This window comes from Dipodomys spectabilis, unplaced genomic scaffold (genome assembly GCF_019054845.1).
Source record: "Dipodomys spectabilis isolate Male_0828 unplaced genomic scaffold, ASM1905484v1 ptg000230l, whole genome shotgun sequence".
Lineage (NCBI taxonomy): Eukaryota > Metazoa > Chordata > Mammalia > Rodentia > Heteromyidae > Dipodomys > Dipodomys spectabilis.
The window spans coordinates 4,151,921-4,170,567 of NW_024870907.1; the positions used below are offsets into that span (position 1 = coordinate 4,151,921).

The following is an 18,647-nucleotide window of genomic DNA, read 5'->3' on the forward strand; positions in this document are numbered from 1 at the left end:
CCCTCAGGAGCCCATTCCCCCCCCCCCAGCTGGCCCTCAGGAGCCCATCCCCCCCCAGCGGGCCCTCAGGAGCCCATTCCCCCCCCCAGCGGGCCCTCAGGAGCCCATCCCCCCCAGCGGGCCCTCAGGAGCCCATTCCCCCCCAGCGGGCCCTCAGGAGCCCATTCCCCCCCAGCGGGCCCTCAGGAGCCCATCCCCCCCCAGCGGGCCCTCAGGAGCCCATCCCCCCCAGCGGGCCCTCAGGAGCCCATTCCCCCCCCCAGCGGGCCCTCAGGAGCCCATTCCCCCCCCCAGCGGGCCCTCAGGAGCCCATTCCCCCCCCCCCAGCTGGCCCTCAGGAGCCCATCCCCCCCCAGCGGGCCCTCAGGAGCCCATTCCCCCCCCCAGCGGGCCCTCAGGAGCCCATCCCCCCCAGCGGGCCCTCAGGAGCCCATTCCCCCCCCCAGCGGGCCCTCAGGAGCCCATTCCCCCCCCCAGCGGGCCCTCAGGAGCCCATTCCCCCCCCCCAGCTGGCCCTCAGGAGCCCATCCCCCCCCAGCGGGCCCTCAGGAGCCCATTCCCCCCCCCAGCGGGCCCTCAGGAGCCCATCCCCCCCAGCGGGCCCTCAGGAGCCCATTCCCCCCCCCAGCGGGCCCTCAGGAGCCCATTCCCCCCCCCCAGCTGGCCCTCAGGAGCCCATCCCCCCCCAGCGGGCCCTCAGGAGCCCATTCCCCCCCCCAGCGGGCCCTCAGGAGCCCATCCCCCCCAGCGGGCCCTCAGGAGCCCATTCCCCCCCAGCGGGCCCTCAGGAGCCCATTCCCCCCCAGCGGGCCCTCAGGAGCCCATTCCCCCCCAGCGGGCCCTCAGGAGCCCATCCCCCCCAGCGGGCCCTCAGGAGCCCATCCCCCCCAGCGGGCCCTCAGGAGCCCATCCCCCCCTCCGGGACCCCAGCTGGCCCTCAGGCCCCTCTCAGCTCCCCTCTACCCCCACACCTAGGACCTCACCCGGCCCCTCAGCCCCGTCCTCCCCCCGCCCCCCACTCGGCCCTCAGCCCCGTCAGCCGCACCTCAGGACCACCCCGGCCGACCCGCAGTCAGAACCCCATCCCTGTGGCCCCTCACTCTGAGCCTCCCACTGCCCTTCCCGAAACTGTCCTACCCGCGGCCCTGAGCCCGGCCTCCTCCCTCCCCTCCCTCTCTCCCCCGCCTCCCGCGCCCTCCCCTCGGCCGGCCGGCGCGCGTCATGGCGGCGGCGGGCGGGGCGCGTCCTCACGCAGCGCGCGGGGCGGAGCGCCCGCCGCATTGTTTGCTTGGCGGAGGAGCGAGCAGCGCCCCGCCGGCGTCCGAGCAGCCCCGCGCCCGTGCCCGCCGCCCGGCCGGGCCCCGAGCCGGCGCCGCCGACCCCGCCCGAGCCGCGGCGCCCTGCGGGCCCGGAGCCGCCGGCCGAGCGCGCCTGGAGCCCGGCGGGGCCCGGCTGCGCGGCCGTTGGCGGAGGAGCCGCGGCGCCATTAGCGCCGCCCCGGCCGCGCCGGCTCCGCGCCCGCCCGCCCGCCCGCCGCCGGGCTCCCGCGGCCGCGGCGCCCCGAAGGTGAGGCGCCTCCGCCGCTCCCCTCCCGCTCCCGCTCCGGCGCCATGTTTGCGACGCCGGCGGCTCCGCATTGTCCGCGGGCGGGAGGCCGGGAGGCCCGAGAAGACCCGGAGGCCGGCGGGCGGGCGGGCGGGCGGGCGGGCGGCCGACGAGCCGGGGCGGATGGGAGGCTGGGGGAGGGCGGGGAGGCCGGCGGGGCCCGGGCGGCTGAGGAGGCCGGGGCGTCGCGGGCCGCCGTGACGGGGAGACCGTGAGGCCGGGACCGAGGTGCTGGGGCGGGCGGCGGGTCGGAGACAGAGGCCGGGGCGGCCGGAGGCCTGGACGCGGCGAGGGCGGCGGGCCCGGCCGGCCGGGGCGGCCGCGGGGGCGGGAGGCCGGGGTCTCGCGTGGGCCCCGTCCCCGCCCGGCCCGCCGTGCGGAGCGGCCCGCATTATGTAACCGGTAGGCCCGCGCCGGCTTGCCAAGGCAGGAAGCCCGCTCGCGGGAGCCGAGGGCGCGCCGCCCGCCGCCCGGCCCGCCCGTCGCCCGTCGGCGGCGTTGGCAGGAAACGCCGAGGACGAGCGCGGCCTTCCCGGGCCTTTGTGAGCCGCGGCGGCGCCTCGCCCGCCCGCCCGCGCTCGGGAAGCGCAGCCGGCCCGGCCTGCGGCGGCGCGTCGCCGTTGGAGAACCAGGGGAGTGTTTGTCCCCGGGCTGCTCGCGCCCGCGGCCCAGGGCAGGCGGCCGGCCGGGTTAAATGGACTGTCGGAGGCCGAGCGGGAGCGGGCCGGCCCCGAGCCCCGAGGCCGCCCGGCTGTTTGCCCATAGCGCCTTTCGGGATGTTCTCAGCCAGCGCTCGTGCAGAAGATCCGGCCGCCAGGGCGGCGGGAGCCCAGCCCAGGGGCCGCACAGCGCTGCCGAGTACCCCTTTCTCCTGCTCACAGCTGCGCTGCCAAATTACAGAGCTGCTCCCACCATTAAGTAGTAGGTTAAATTCTTGTAGAAAGGCGGCTAAAGGCGCCCACGGGGGAAATGTGGGTTTGCAGGGCTGGCGATGGTTAGGGCTTCTTGGTTCCTTGCTGTAGAGGAGAGTATTACATGTTTGTCTTGCACTTGGGAGGAACCAGCTGTTGCTTCTGCTCCACCTCAGTAATGACCCGGGAACCTGTCCCTGGGTGCGAGCACTGGCACTGCTTCCTCCCAGCAGGCCCTGGCTCCTCTGGGGGGCTGCGCCCCATTCATTTCAGAAGGGAGGGGAGGGAAGACTTGCTGCTTGAGCCCAGGTTGGCTGCGTTGGGAATCCAGGGAGCGAGCTCTTGGAAGGCCCCTCAGATTCAGTTCACTTGGAATTTGATTGGCTGTGGTGTCTTCCATGTTCCTCCCTCTGTGGCGTGGCCACAAAAAGGTGGAGATAGGGGTCATAAGCTCACTGGTTTTACTCACCTCTGAAAAGAGCAGATTCTCATGAACCTCTGTATCCAAGTTTTCAGGCATCCAAGCCAGCAACAGGGACTCATGGTGTGGGTCTGCAGCCAAATCAGTTTTGGGGTCATAGCTTTGTCCTTGTTCTGGAGCCAGAGTAGAGCATAGTACCTCCAGTTGTGCCAGGAGGCAAGCAGAGGTGCTCCTTGGCCTGTTGCAGATAGTTGAGTTTACTTGAAAAAGAGCAGGCAGTCGTGCCTTGGCCTGAGTGGAATGGGCAGGCCTAGGCAGCTGCAGGGCTCCCTTTGCTGTCAGTGTGTGGAAGATGTGTGTATGGACAGGCTGATGGCTCTGAACCTTGTGTGTGGAGGATTCAGTTGGAGACGGTTGTAGTCTGTGTCTTGTTGCCTTATGTTGTTGGGCCTCGAAGCTTCTGGTCCCCAGCAGGGAGGCTGTGAAGACTGATAGCCTGGGGCTCACAGGCAATCTCTCTTGGCAACAATAGGTATGAGAAAGGAAGTTTCAGGGGAGTGTTCCTTATGACCAGGTAGCCATTGAGTATGCCTGTGGTCATGGCATCTGTGCCTTGTGGGGGACTTATCTGAGGGACAGCTTGCAGCCTAGAAAAGGCCAGTCCTTGCTCTGGGGGGCACACTGCTACCCTCCAGGTACTGGTTGGTGGCTCTGTAAAGGCAACTGGTGAGTGATGGGCGTCAGTAACCCGGCTGTTCAGCAGGAGCCTCTGAGTGCTACTTTTGTATGCTGTTTCTCCACTTGCTGTCAGGCCCTGGGGCATCACTGGAGGCATGTTGGAATGTGGTGGTGAGTCCTGGGAAGAGTAGTTTGGAAGCTTCAGAAACATGTTGGTCGTTTGATTTTGGGGTGTTGAGTTGATGAGGTAGCACTGCTCAAGTGTGTTTTCATGGTTTCCTCCAGTCTTTAGTCACCTGCATTAAATTGTCTTTGCCTTTTCCTTTGTTGTAGGTAATCATTGCCAAATGAGGAGGAAAGGACGATGTCATCGAGGCTCCGCAGCGAGACACCCTTCCTCCCCCGGTGTTAAGCACTCCCCCACGAGAGAGACACTGACCTACGCTCAGGCTCAAAGGATGGTTGAGATAGAGATTGAAGGGCGCTTGCATCGCATCAGTATTTTTGATCCCTTGGAGATCATATTAGAAGATGACCTCACTGCTCAAGAAATGAGCGAATGCAACAGCAATAAAGAAAATAGTGAGAGGCCACCTGTTTGCTTAAGAACTAAGCGTCACAAAAACAACAGGGTCAAAAAGAAAAATGAAGTTCTCCCTAGCTCCCATGGCACACCAGCCTCTGCCAGTGCCCTTCCTGAGCCCAAGGTGCGGATCGTGGAGTACAGCCCTCCCTCTGCCCCCAGGAGGCCCCCTGTGTACTATAAGTTCATTGAGAAGTCGGCTGAGGAGCTGGACAAGGAGGTGGAGTACGACATGGATGAGGAGGACTACGCCTGGCTGGAGATCATCAACGAGAAGAGGAAGAGTGACTGCGTCTCTGCTGTGTCACAGAACATGTTTGAGTTCCTCATGGATCGCTTTGAGAAGGAGTCTTACTGCGAGAACCAGAAGCAGGGTGAGCAGCAGTCCCTGATTGATGAGGATGCTGTGTGCTGCATCTGCATGGACGGGGAGTGTCAGAATAGCAATGTGATCCTCTTCTGTGACATGTGCAACCTGGCTGTGCACCAGGAGTGCTATGGGGTGCCCTACATACCTGAGGGTCAGTGGCTCTGCCGTCATTGCCTGCAGTCCCGGTCCCGTCCTGCTGACTGTGTGCTGTGCCCCAATAAGGGTGGTGCCTTCAAAAAGACAGACGATGACCGCTGGGGCCACGTGGTGTGTGCCCTGTGGATCCCAGAGGTCGGCTTTGCCAACACGGTGTTCATCGAGCCCATCGATGGTGTGAGGAACATCCCCCCAGCCCGGTGGAAACTGACATGCTACCTCTGTAAGCAGAAGGGCGTGGGTGCTTGCATTCAGTGCCACAAAGCAAACTGCTACACGGCATTCCACGTGACCTGTGCCCAGAAGGCCGGTCTGTACATGAAGATGGAGCCTGTGAAGGAGCTGACGGGCGGCAGCACCACCTTCTCTGTCAGAAAGACTGCATACTGTGATGTCCACACACCTCCAGGGTGTACCCGGAGGCCTCTGAATATTTATGGGGATGTTGAGATGAAAAATGGTGTCTGTAGAAAAGAGAGTTCAGTCAAAACAGTCAGGTCCACATCCAAGGTCAGGAAGAAAGCAAAGAAGGGCAAGAAAACAGTGGCAGAGCCCTGTGCGGTCCTGCCTACGGTGTGTGCTCCGTATATTCCCCCTCAGAGGTAAGCACATCGTAGCTTCGGCTGGAGAATGAGCCTGGAGTGAAGGACCTTGAGGGGCACATGAGTTTGGGCCTCCAGGGAGCCCGGCCACATGGCCATCCCTAGTACTAGGATCACATCCCCTAGGATGTGGCTATATTTATTTGCCACCAGTATTTCTGGGGGAGGAGCACAGTCACTGTAAAAGACTTTGACTAGGGATGGTTTATAGTCCATAGGTCAGACAAGGACACTTCCGTCACCAGGTTGTTGGACCCGATAGTTGGAAAAGTGGAGCTGTGTGGTCAGTAAGGCAGCCATTAAAGATAAGGATGGGAGTTGTGGTCAGGAGGGAGAGGTCACTCCCTGCTTTGTCAACTCCTTACTTTCCTGGTGATTTCTTTAGTAGTGCAGACATTGCCAGGTCTCCAGGAGGGCTTTCTGAGCTCCAGCCCATGGTCTTGTCCCAGGTGGTGGAGGTTGGGCCTTCACCTGGCTCTTGTGTGACCCGCTCAGGAGCTGCTGCAGATACCCTTTGTTTGCCTTGGTCTCTAGCATTGGAGTTCAAACTTGGGGCATTGAACTTGCTAGGCAAGCCCTCTGCCTTGTGTCTTCTTGATCTATTCCTTTTACCACTGACTTGCTTTTTTTCTGTTATCTTTGAAAGTACTCTTTGCATTAAGAATATGAGGTAAGTGACTGAGTTTTCACACCAGAACTTGTGAGTGTGGAATAAATGATCTTTTCTAGGTGGAACTCCTCTTTAACCACTTGAAGAAGCCGCTCTTCTGTGTTGGGTGTGGGCTTTTACACAGTCCTCCGGGTGAGAGGAGCCTGAGGGAAAGCAGAGGCAGGCAGACTCTTGCAGAGCAGGTAGCACTGCATGTGTGACGTGGACTTTGTTTCAGAAGGGCCCACATGTGAATAAAATTACTCTTACTCTGCAAATGGGCAGACTCTGCACTTCTGTTAGTAAAGGGCAGGAGTGGTCTCTGACTTGTTCAACATTAGCCGATTATGATAATTTCCCGTGTATCTGTGGCTTGAAGTTACGCCCTTACCAGCAGGTTGTGATTATAAGATGGGGTTGGGTATTACAGTGTCAGAGGTTTATAAGCGGCTCACTAGCTATGCTGGGAATAAAAACAGGTCTCACTTTAGGAGGCATGAGCCACCAGCACCACTTAGTGTTAGTTGCTGGGCGCTAATGGCAGTTTGAAGCCAGCCCAAGCAGAAATGTGTATGTGACTCTTACCTCCAGGTAACCAGCAAAAAGCCAGAACTGTAGCTCAAATGGTAGAGTGCCATCCTTGAGCAAATCTAAGCAAGAGTATGAACACCTGAGTTTAAGCCCCAGTAAGTGCCAGCAACAAAAAATATTTTTGTGTAATTTTATTTTGCTTTCTTTCCAAATGAAATCTTGTTTCCTTTCACAGAGCTGTATATACCTAAGGAGTCCGTGGATTCAGACAAAGGAAATAGCAAGGGCTCATAACCCCTCTCAGGCAGAGAGAGAGGACTGAGGAGTCCTCACGTAGGGGTCAGCTTGACCTCATAGATGCTTCCACTGGGGTGATGTGGAGAGCTGCTGCTGAAGAGGCCTAGAAACAAGTACCGTCTCACACAAGAAGTCTCAAGTGCTCCCTTACCTGTCCAGCGCCATGTGATTACCTGCTCTGGGTGAGAGCAGGGCCTGCTGGCTTCTGGGCTTTGCCCTGTGGTTTCTGGCGTTCAGGTGTTTGGGATGGGAGACTACTACCAGGTAGGACGGCCTATTGGAAGAGAGCATCACTAGGCAGAGAAAAAGGATACACTGGCTTGAGTGGTTGGCGCTGACAGAAGGAAAGGGAAGCTTGGGTCTGAGCATTTCAGAGAGAGTGCTGACTGCCTCAGCAGTGGTGGAAGGTGGTGGATGGCCCGTTTTCAGTTTTCATTTTTCCTTTACCTAATTTAGGAGCTGGTATTTCAGCTGTGAGGAGAGACAAAAGGTGTACCCCAGCAAGTGTTTTGTTCCATCCATCTTGCAGCCGGGGCTGTCCCTGGCCTCCAGGAGACCTGGTATTTCAGGCACCACTGCCCTCAGCATGGGCATGGGGTTGGGCCTCTTTGCAGGGCGTGAGAGGCATGCCTTGGGCATGGTGCTGGATGTAGATGGCGGCGGCCGAGGCTTGCTATCTACTGCTCAAAGCCAGGTGTGCATCTGGTGTGGCCACTCTGGTGTTAGGGTGTGTTCTAACCCATGTACACGGGCAGCCCTCTTGGTGGGGCTGCTGTGTCCTGTTGCTTAGTCTTGTGTTCTCTAGCCTCTAGGCAGTTGAGACATGACACTCCAGGCAGACGTGGGAGCACACTGAAAGGAGGACGTGGGCCGTCCACACAGCTGTTGAGGAGATCTTAGGAAGAGGATCTCTAGGTCCCTTTTCTTTGTGGTACTGGCTCTTTTTTTTTGTTTGTTTCCCAGTCCTGATTCTTGAACTCAGGGCCTAGGCTTTGTCCCTGAACCTCTCTATGCTCAAGGCTAGCACTCTGCCACTTGAGCCACAGTACCACTTCCAGCTTTTTCTGTTTTATGTAGTTCTGAGGAATCAAACCCAGGGCTTCAGGCATGCTAGGTAAGCACTCTACCATTGAGCACATTCCCAGCCCCTGGCTTTTCTTGTTTGAACTCAGGGTTTTGTGCTTGCTAAAAATTGGTGCTCTTGCTTGCTTTTTGTTGATGTTTTACACATGGAATATGTCCTAGTGCTGGTCTCTACTTGTGATCCTCCAGATTTCAGCTTCCTGAGTAGCTAGGATTTCAGGTATAAAATGTTTCCTAGACCTTATTTTATTTTTTAGCATTGAGCATTTTTAAGTTATACAGATTGCTTTTCATTTGTCTAGGCCACACTCTGAAAATCAGATGTGGATACTCCTGGCTTTGCCCACCCATTTAGGAACTGTCTCTGGAGCTCTCTGATAACAGCTGCCCTGAGCCCCCCTGTGGAGTGGTATGTTCTGCCCTGATCATCTGTGAACATCCCAGCCTTCAGGCCTTTTCTTCTTTGAACTCAGGGCCTTGAACTTGGTAAATTGGTGCTCTGGCCTGCTTTTTGCTGGTTGGGCCAGCTGCAGAGGTTTCTAGAGCTACTGTGGAGCAGTTCTAGCACTCAGTCTTGCCCCTGGATTTCAACACAAAATATTTGTTACTTAACAAAAAGATGCATTTTGAGAAACACGCTGTTAGGTGGTTTTGTCCTCGTGTCACCATTGTGTGACACTAAGTTGTGGCAAAGGATTTGGCTGCTAGTGTTTCACACTAGACTTTTTATAAAAAATGGAAGTACAGGTTAGTAAATGGTTGACGGCTGTTAGAAGTGCTGTGCAGTGTGTGTCATGTATTTGCTGTACTTCTGTAGGACTGACTGCAATAGGTATGTTTATGTCAGCATCACAGACTCGCATTATGAGTCTAGGTTTTCAGGTCTAGGTTTTTCTTGGTCTAGGTTTTCAGCTCTGTTGTTGTCTTATGGGTTCACCTTATGTGTGGTAATTCAACATTGATGGAATAGTTATGTAGAGTGTACTATAAACTGGGGAAAGATGTAAGAAGGAATGACTAAAGACAAAAGAAATGCCTTTTTTTTTTTTTTCTAAGAAAAAGTTGCCTTTTGTATGTACTCTTAAGAGCAGGTCTTTCCTGCTGTCCTCTTGAGGGGATTTGCTGTTACCTGGTCTTCCATTTCATGCTGCTTCCTGGGAGAGGATGTGGGACCAGGGCCGGGGAAGGTCTGGAAGAGAAGGGACAGGAATGGGGCCTCCTGCATCCCTTGAATTGGGTATCTCATCAGATCTTCTTTGGTTCCAATTGTGGATGTCTCTTCCCTAGAGAGGAGTGGTGGCTGGTGAAGTGGCTGTAGTCTCCTTTGGTCTGGGCTTGGGCTCAGGTTCTCTCAGTTCCTTGGGTAATTTATGTGCAATTTGCCCACTGTAGATGCTTAGGCAGTGAGCGTGTTACTGGGTTAGTGAAGATGTGTCCCTCATAATGGTTCATTCACAGTGAGGCCCTGCTCATTGCTTGCAGGTCCCCATAGTCCTGCTGCCAGGTATGGCCTGCGGTAGAACGTGAGGCCTGAGCAGCCACCTTGCGTGTAGAGTTATATTAGGGTTTTGAGTGTAAGTAAATTTTGGTGTGGATTTTTGTGCTTTCTTCTCCTCTATGTCATTGATGGTTAATTTTATGATGTATTCCCTGGTTTTGCTCTCCTCTTGTGCTAGTGATAGTACAGTATTTAAGAGATGCTGGCCACTGGCAGTGAGCCACAGTCCTACTCAGCCCTGTTGTTAATGCTTTGGGGACTGTGTTGCTTGGTAGGGTGGGTGCATTAAATTATTTTTATTTACGATATTACCAACTTGCAGTAGAATGCAACCCTGTTGAACGTTGCTCAGATTGTGGGTTGAGAAGTTGACATTCACTTGACAGGACTCTTGCTGAACGTGAGGGAAAGGAATCCAGATGAGCTAGTTTATTTTGAGGCAAAGAACCAAAGAGTGTGAGAAGTCTGGGTGCTCCAAGAGTAACCTCAGATGAATCTGCATTTATTGAGCTAAAAACCAGTGCTTTCAGGCCATCCATCCTCCTGCTCTACTCCCTCCATCTGGGTGTCTGCTCCTCTGTCCCCCCCACCTCGTGTCTGGGTCTCTTCCCCTGGTCATGCAGAGCATGTGTGCAGCAGAGGGGCACCCCAGAGAGGGGCTGACTTTCTACACTTCCATCATAGTTTGGCAATCTGTGGCAAGGTTTTTTCTTCTTCTTCCTACTGTGAGCAGGTTTACCGTTGCACACAGTCTTGACATTTCCTGTTCAGGTGTGACCTGACATGCTCTAGTCCACATGAGGTTCACTGGATGGATGGGCCTGATTCCAGAGTTGTGAGAGCCTTTCCCTGGCACACCAGGCACCTCTTCAGGTGTGTGTGGAAACCCATGTTTGGCTTTCGTGTAAACTTTTTAAACTTGGAAATAAGTTCAGATTTGTAATAATCTGGTGATTACTCATGGTCCACCTGGGGACATCTGGAGGCAGGCAGCCTCCACCTGCCCTTAATGGTGATGCTGTTGCCAGTGTCTCTGCTGGGTGACTTCTGGAGGCGTTTCTTCTTGGTGCCTAATCAGTGGCCTGGGGGAGACTTGAAGATAAGGAGATACAGACTGAGAGAGAGAGAGAGAGAGAGAGAGAGAGAGAGAGAGTGAGTGAGTGTGTACGCGCGCGTGTGTGTGGTAGAGCTTAGCCATCGGGTGGATTTATGATAAGATTGGGGTTGAATTAGGTGGGCTGTCACCTCAGTCACCTCTAAAGTCTTGCTTCCCGGCATGTACTTGATGAGTAGCCGGTTGGAGGTGTTGGTGGGATGCCCAGCTTACCGGCGCTGTCCTGATGATCACAGATCACCTGATCTTGGTCTTGCTGAGGCTCTAGCAGTTCATACACAGAGGTAAATTACAGTTTTTACTGTTTTTAAATATTTTTTTCTTGTAGGTCATGGGGCTTGAACTCTGGGCCTGAGTGCTGTCCCTGAGCTCTTCAGCTCAAAGCTAGCACTCTACCACTTGAGCCACAGCACCACTTCTGGCTTTTTAGGTTTATGTGGTGCTGAGGAATTGAACCATGGCCTCAGGCATGCAAGGCAAGCACTCTACCACTGAGCCACCTTCCCAGCACCTTCCTCCCTTTTTGTGAAATAATTAATCTTTTTTTTTCTCTAGTCCTAGTGCTTGAACTCTGGGTCTGGGTGCTATCCCTGAGCTTCTTTTGCTCAAGGCTAGTGCTCTACCACTTGAGCCACAGCCCCACTTTTGGCTTTTTCTGAGTAGTTCATTGGAGATTAGAGTTCACAGACTTTCCTGCCTGGGCAGGCTTCAAACCCCGATCCTCAGATCTCAGCCTCCTGAGTAGCTAGGATTATAGGTGTGAGCCAGTGGCACAGGCTGCCCTTGCTCTCTGTCTGCCCCCTCCTCCCTTTACCCCACCAAAATAAACACTTTAGTATTCTGGTGTTTGTTTTGTTAAACTGTTCAACTATTGGGAATCTTTCCCGAACTATATCATCTAGGGCCAAATTATTTTGAGGCCTTAGGGGAAAAATAATTAAAAAAAAAAAAACGAACTTGGGGATGTCAAATTTATTAAAACCATCAATCAGTATATATAGCTAAGGAATTCATAGAGGCCCACACAGGATGAACCCAAATAAAATTACACTGAATGATGTGACAAATCAATGTGAATTTATCAAAATGGTGATGAAGATGAAATCTTAAAGAGCACCAGATGAAAAAGAGATTTTACATAGAGCAGTGAGTGCATAGCTGCAGAGCCAACAAAGAAGGCAGCGTCGTGAAAAGAAAGCCAGAGGTGACACTTGTGAAACATTCAAGAATCCTGTCTTTAAATGGGCTAGTTGAGTTGACTTGAACATGAGCTGTGCTCTTTCAAAAGATTGAGACAATACCTTGAGGAAAGGGAAGGGTGTCTTCTAGAATCTCTCTGTCCACAAATGGCTGTTGGAGCATCACAAAACATTCTTCCCAAGTCTGTGTAGATGTGTAAGTAATGTTCTTTAATGGTGTTTTCTATTTTTCATCACTTGGCTTAAGATGTTCTTAAATGAGACTAGTATACTCTGCATTACCCATGTAATATTGAGTACCGGGAGCCACTTTTGGGACCCTGACGTCCCTTGCCCTTTCTTCCTGTGCTGCTCTTTGCAGCAGTACTCGTTGCAGAGCAGGACAGGTGATTCTGCATATGTGCATCCACACTGGAATATGTTTGTGTCTCTAAACCTTTGCACAGTCCTCTTCCTCTGCTTTCATATCTCAGTGCTCCTGGATCACCTATGACGGCAGCTGGAGAACTCTGCATGAAGGAGGCTGTTTCTTGGTGATGGGTGAGGTGGGGGTTGGGGTGCGGGGGACCGTGGGGCACAAGTCTCTGCAGAAGCTGTCTAGGTGGGTTTGGAGGTGGGCCATCAGCTGATGCTAACCACCTGGTGCTGTCACCCTTGCTGCCTGCCTGGGTGAGGTTTGCATGTGTGTTGTGTGCCTGGGGCTGGGGCCTGCTCTGCCTCCACATAGAAGGCAGTATACACCTTTTGTCCTCTTGGCATAGCCTTTAATCTCTTGTTTTTAGTGATATCTATAAAAAATTATTTTTCAGCTTGGATTTTTGTTTTTCTAGCATGATGATAATATGAATTCAGGGTCTCATGCTTGCTTGGGTTGCTTTCTCGGCTGTTGCTAAATCTATCACTGAGCCACCTATCTAGCCTGGCCTTTTGCTAGTTATTTTAGAGATTGAGTTTCTTGGTCTTTTCTGTCTGGGCAGGCTTTAAATTGCAGTCCTCTGGTGCTCAGCCTCCTGAACAGCTAGGATCTGTAATCCAGGTGGCCTGAGCTACCGGCACCTGGCTTCAACTTGGAAATCATTACCTGTGTGTGTGTGTGGGGGGGGGGGGGAGGGGTGTATGTATGTTTATGAGTATACTGGTATTGGGGCTTGAACTCAAGGCCTCATGCTTTCACGTGGCTTTTTCTGCTTGAGGCTGACATTCTGCCGCTTGAGCCAAACTTCCACTTCCTCAACTTAGAAATCTTTTTTTTTTTTTTTTTTTTTTGGGTCCGGTCGTGGGGTCTGAACTCTGGGCCTGGGTGCTGTCCTTCAGCTCTTCAGCTCAAGGCTAGCACTTGACCACTTGAGCCACAGCGCCACTTCCGACTTTTTTCTTTTTGCTTATGTGGTGCTGAGGAATCGAACCCAGGGCCTCAGGCATGCAAGGCAAGCGCTCTACCACTGAGCCACCTTCCCAGCCCTCAACTTAGAAATCTTTTAACCCTTCCTACAATTATGGTTCAGATATGCCTGTGTCTGGCCAGCCATTCAGTTGTTTGGAAGCATGATCCTTTGAGTGCATATGGGATTCTTGAAAATCATAGCTGGATTTATAATGTTGATGAAGTGAGTAGTCTCATGTGAGGCACACTTTTGGATCTGGCTTAACAAAACCTCCCTCTTCCTAGTCCAGCAAACTTTCCTTTTGTCCACTTGGTGTCCTTGGGGTCGGTTGTTCAAGATGATATGAGGGGGCTGCGAAGGTGGCTCAGTGGTAGAGCGCTTGCCTTGCATGCATGAAGCCCTGGGTTTGCTTCCTCAGCACCACATAAGCAGAAAAAGCCAGAAGTGGGGCTGTGGTTCAAGTGATAGAGTACTAGCCTTGAGCTGAAGAGCTGAGGGACAGCACCCAGGCCCAGAGTTGGCTCCACGACCAACAATAACAAAAAAAATTACATGAGGGGATCTGGTTTTGTTTCTCTCCCATGCACTGAGTGGGAGTTGTCTGTAGGGCCTGACCAAGACTTATAGAGGCCCAGGGCTGCCGCTGGCCCAGCTCTAGGTGAGGCGGGCGGACTGCTTTGCTGCTCAGAGTTGTCTTGATTGTATACCCTCAGCTCTTCAGTGTGGAGTGGGTCCTGTGACAACTGAGTTGGCATAGGAACACCAGTGTGGCCCATCTCACTGCTCACATTGGGCTTCCTTAACGTCACAGAAAAGGTCTAGTTTTCTCCTGGGAAAATTCATTATGTTCAGTTCCAAAAGACTTGTTTTATTAATCATGCCCCGGTACAGGGGCTTGAACTCAGGCCTAGACACTGTCTCTTAGCTTTTTCACTCAGCTGTACTTTCAGCTTTTTTTTTTTTTTTGGTAGTTAATTGGAGATGAGAGTCTCAAGGATTTTCCTTCCCTGGGTGGAGGCGATCCACAGATCTCAGCCTCTTGCAGCTAGGATTACAGATGTGAACACTAGTGCCCGGCAAATATGGTGTTTTTAAAAGTGAGCATTTTGTAGCTATTCGTATAGGGGCAGGTCCTTGTTCTTAGAACACTGCATCATCTTGGGTTATCTTTGTGGAATGTGACCATCTGGGTGGCCATGTCTGAGCTTCAGCATTTCTTTCCTTTGCCAGCTGAGCAGGTTGCTTCCCAGTGCATGCTAACCCTAAAATGTTCTTTGAATTAAGGAAGTTCTTTATTTGTGCTTAGCAATCAGAAGTAGTAGTAGTTGTGTTTAGTTTTGAGACAGAATCTTGCTATGTAGTTTTTAGGCTGGTCCCGTCCTCCTGCCGCAGCCTCCTGAGTGTTGGCATTCCAGGTATGTGCCATGCTGAATAGCTTTAGAGCTGGTTTTCTTGGGGGTGATGGTACTCGGGCTTGAACATAGGGCCCCGTGTTCTGTCTCTTAGCTTTTTCAATGAAGTCTGTCAGTCTACCACTTCAGCTACAGCTTTATGTGTGGTATTTTACTAGTTAATTGGAGATAAAAAGTTTCATGGACTTTTCCTATCCAGGCTAACTTTGAACAAAGATCCTCAGATTCTCAGCCTCCTCAATCACTAGGATTTATAGGTGTGAGCCCACCAGCAGTAGGCTGAGAATTAGTTTTTAATAATATCTTTAAGTTTTAAGGTTTTTTTTATTTTTCACCCTGTGCTGAGATAGAACCCCGGAGCTCCTCCACTGGACTGCATTCAAGTCTCCCCCCCCCCCCTTTTTTAAACAAATTCTTTATTGTGATTAAGTGATTACATAATTTCACAAATTTCATAATATCGTGGGATAGTGATGCCTAGTTAAAGTCACAATTACATTCTAACTTCCATGGGGCAAATTGTCTATCGTGGTCTATAAAGTTTGTAAGTTCTATGGGTTTTGACAACAGTTATTTCTTCCACATCGGGTGATGTGTACATTTCTTTCCTTTTGCATAGCGCTAGCTGTTCCTTCTTTCCCACTCATTCCCTCCCTCCCATCGCTGCCATTGAGTTGCTTAGTTCGTTTTGATCAATGTCCAGTGCAGCTGATGGGTCCCACTGTTGTATGTTTTTCCCTGATTCCCTCTAGTTCTATGACCTCCTAGTTTCCCTCTGGTGTGCACATATATACCATATATGTTATCAGCAGCATGGGGTTATTAGGTAGTGATTCGATCAGATGAGTGGAGGACCTTGGTTTCTCAAGTCTTGTTAACTTTGTCATATCACCTTATGTTTTGGATTTAATATCCACTTATCAGGGAGACCATGTGCCATTTGTCTCTTTGCTCTTGGCAAGCCCATTGTTTGGAATGACTTTTAAAAGACTTCAAATTGTCAATACTATAGATTTTAGTGTTTTAAGAACTGATAACTTCAATGTTACCAAGTAATGTGTGGATTGTTTGTGTAAATTAAGACCTGAAGTAGTCCCCATGTGATAGCACTCAACACTCCAGGCTAGGCAGCCCCTTCAGTCTCTGCTCCATGGGAGAGGGGGCATTTTGTGGGATGCAGCTCACACCATAAAGTTTTATCTATTACAGTGTATGAGCTTGTGGGTTTTAGTACATCGACAGTGTTGTACATTTATCACCATATCCAATTTTAGAACTTTTTCAGCACTCCAGAAAAACCCTATGCTGTTCAGCCTCTCTACCTCTGGCATCACTGTTTGCTTTCATGGAAATGGAACCCTGTACTACTTTTGCCTTTAAATCTGGCTTTCTCCCACTTTGTGTAATTTTTCCAAAGTATACCCATATTTTAGCATGGGTTAATACTTCATTTCTTTTTATGGCTGAATAAATTCTGTTATATGGATGGGTCACATTTTAAAAAAATCTGCACATCTATTGGACATTTGTGTTCCTACTTTATTTTCACTAATAGTACTGCTGTGAACTACCTAACAAGTGTTAGGTAGACATAGGTTTTCATTTCTTCTAAGTATATCCCTACAAGTGGAATTGCTGGGTTACATGATAATTCTGTTTTCATATGTTGAGGATTTGCCACACTTTTCTCTACAACAGCTGCACCCTTTTGCATCCTCATGCTATTACTGTCTTTTTGATAGCTATCTGATAATGTGAAATGTAACTCATCGTGGTTTTGATTTGTAGTTCTCTGATGGCTAAAAACGACATATCTCTTGTGCTTGTGAATTTTCTTTGGGGAGATTGTGTGTGTGTGTGTGTGTGTGTGCGCGCGCGCGCGTGCGCGTGCGTGCGCACGTGCACGTGAATACTGGGGCTTGAACCTCAAGGCCTGGGCTCTGTCCTTTAGCTTTTTTGCTCAGGGGTGTGCTGTGCTTCTTGATCCACAGCTCCCTTTCTGGCTTTTTGCTGGTTAGTTGGAAATAAGAATCTCAGATGGGGTTGGGAAGGTGACTCAGTGGTAGAGTGCTTGCCTTGCATGCATTAGGCCCTGGTTTTGATTCCTTAGCACCACATAAGCAGAAAAAGACAGAAGTGGCGCTGTGGCTCAAGTGGCCTTGAGCTGAAGAGCTGAGGGATAGTGCCCAGGCCCAGAGTTCAGGCCCTATGACTGACACACAAAAAAAAAAAAAAAATCTCACAGACTATCCTGTCTAGGCTGGCTTTCAGTTGAGATCCTCAAATCTCTGCCACTTGTTAGATAGGATTCCTGAGTGTGTGTCACTGGTGCCCAGCTCTTCAGAGAAATACTTAAAATCCTTTTTCTTTTTTGGGCTGGGGGAGCGTCATCTGACTTAACGTTTAATATGGTATTTTGGATATTAAATCCCCTATCAGATACATGATTTTCTTCCGTTCTGTGAATTGCCTTTGCATTTTATTTATGCTGTCCTTTGAAACATGAAACATTTTAATTTTAGTGTGTACAGATGGTCTTTCTTTTGTTCTGAGATCGGGACTCAAAGTCACTTTCTGATGCTTTCACTCATTGCCTAGAACTCAACCACCTGAGCCATGCCTCCAATCCCAGTTGATCTTTTTCTCTCTGGTTATTGCCACATCTAAGAGGGTTTTTTCTCTCCAAATTCAGACTTATGGTAGGAGTTTTCAAATGCTTTGAACCTGCAGCAACATTGTCTAGTGCTTGTGTCCTGGGATATGGCCTTTGGGGCCCTGGGCCTGCCAAGACTTGTCCTCAAGCCAGTGGCCCTGGAGATGCACTCCCAGTGTTGTGCTGTAACGGAGTGGCTGTTGGACACATGTGGTGTTAGAAATAACTTGGGATGTTGGAGTGTCATGTAGGAACAATGGCACCAGCTTGAGAGGAACTTGGCAAGGCAAGCCTTACTTCTACAGAAGGGTGTGCTGTCAGCCAAAAAACGTGGCAAGCAAGCCCACAGAGCAGACAGGCTGCTCCCTTTTTATCCCTACCCAGCAGGCCCCGCCCCTCTGCTTCCATTGGCTGAGCTTAGGTTAAAAGGATGTGGCTTAATAAACAAGATGCAACTAAAATTCAAGGAAGGAGCTTCTTACAGGATGTCTTGAAGTGCTCAGGAAAAGGATGTATATAGCTAACGGTGCTGGGACGGGAGGCATGCCTTGGGCAGCTGTGGCTGCACAGCCTTCTGGAGCTCCATATCTTCTCAGTAATGGATGTTGTAAGATTTCTTTTTTTCTTTTTGTTTTGTCGGTCGTGGGACTTGAACTCTGGTCTTGGACACTGTCCTTGTGCTCTTCAGCTCAAGGCAAGCGTTCTACTGCTTGAGCCACAGTGCTACTTCCATTTTCTAGTGGTTTATTTGAGCTAAGAGTCTCATGGACTTTCTTGCCTGGGATGGCTCTGAACCGAGATCCTCAGATCTCAGCTTCCTGAGTAGCTAGGATTACAGGCGTGAGCCATCGGCACCCAGCGGATGTTGTGCCAGAACAAGGAGAGGGGAGGAGCCACACAAAAACTGCTACTAGCAAACAAACCTCTCTATTCAGACATGCAAACACTAGGCATACAAAAGCACTGCCAAGCGCTCCCTCTGACAGCACACTCCACCTACAGAGTTGCTGTGTACAGTCCCGCTCACACCATTTCACCATTTTACCAGGGAATGACCCAGGTGTCTGGCTCAGTCAGCCTTCCTTGGAGAGACAGTACTGCCAGCACAGAAACAAGACCAGACTAGGAAAGGCAGGAAAAGTAGTGAGGAGGGCCAACTTGGTGGGGGCCAAAATGGTACCTTGCTGTGGTCTGAATTTTCTTGTCTTGACCACAAAGAGGCTGCACAGCTTTACCATATTACTGGCCCTCCTCACTACTTTTCCTGCCTTTCCTAGTCTGGTCTGTTTCTGTGCTGGCAGTACTGTCTCTCCAAGGAAGGCTGGCTGAGCCAGACACCTGGGTCATTCCCTGGTGAAATGGTGTGAGTGGGACTGTACACAGCAACTCTGTAGGTGGAGTGTGCTGTCAGAGGGAGCGCTTGGCAGTGCTTTTGTATGCCTAGTGTTTGCATGTCTGAATAGCCCAGAGGTTTGTTTGCTAGTAGCAGCCTTTGTGTGG

At 51.7% G+C, this 18,647-nt stretch overlaps 1 protein-coding gene across 7 annotated transcripts in view; it reads left to right on the plus strand.

The window, feature by feature from the left end:
- The first annotated feature begins 1,280 nt into the window (after positions 1-1,280).
- Positions 1,281-18,647, plus strand: part of Brd1 (bromodomain containing 1) — a 52,323-nt gene continuing 34,956 nt past the window's right edge. Inside the window, exons 1-2 of one of the 7 annotated variants that reach the window (XM_042698026.1) lie at positions 1,281-1,566; positions 3,949-5,326. In XM_042698026.1, coding sequence (XP_042553960.1) covers positions 3,963-5,326 — 1,364 coding nt within the window. In that variant the 5' untranslated portion in view covers positions 1,281-1,566; positions 3,949-3,962. Of the gene's footprint in view, positions 1,567-2,507; positions 2,527-3,775; positions 3,834-3,948; positions 5,327-18,647 lie in introns of those variants that run through there. The other 6 variants (XM_042698025.1, XM_042698031.1, XM_042698029.1 and 3 more) reach the window with 6 other exon arrangements.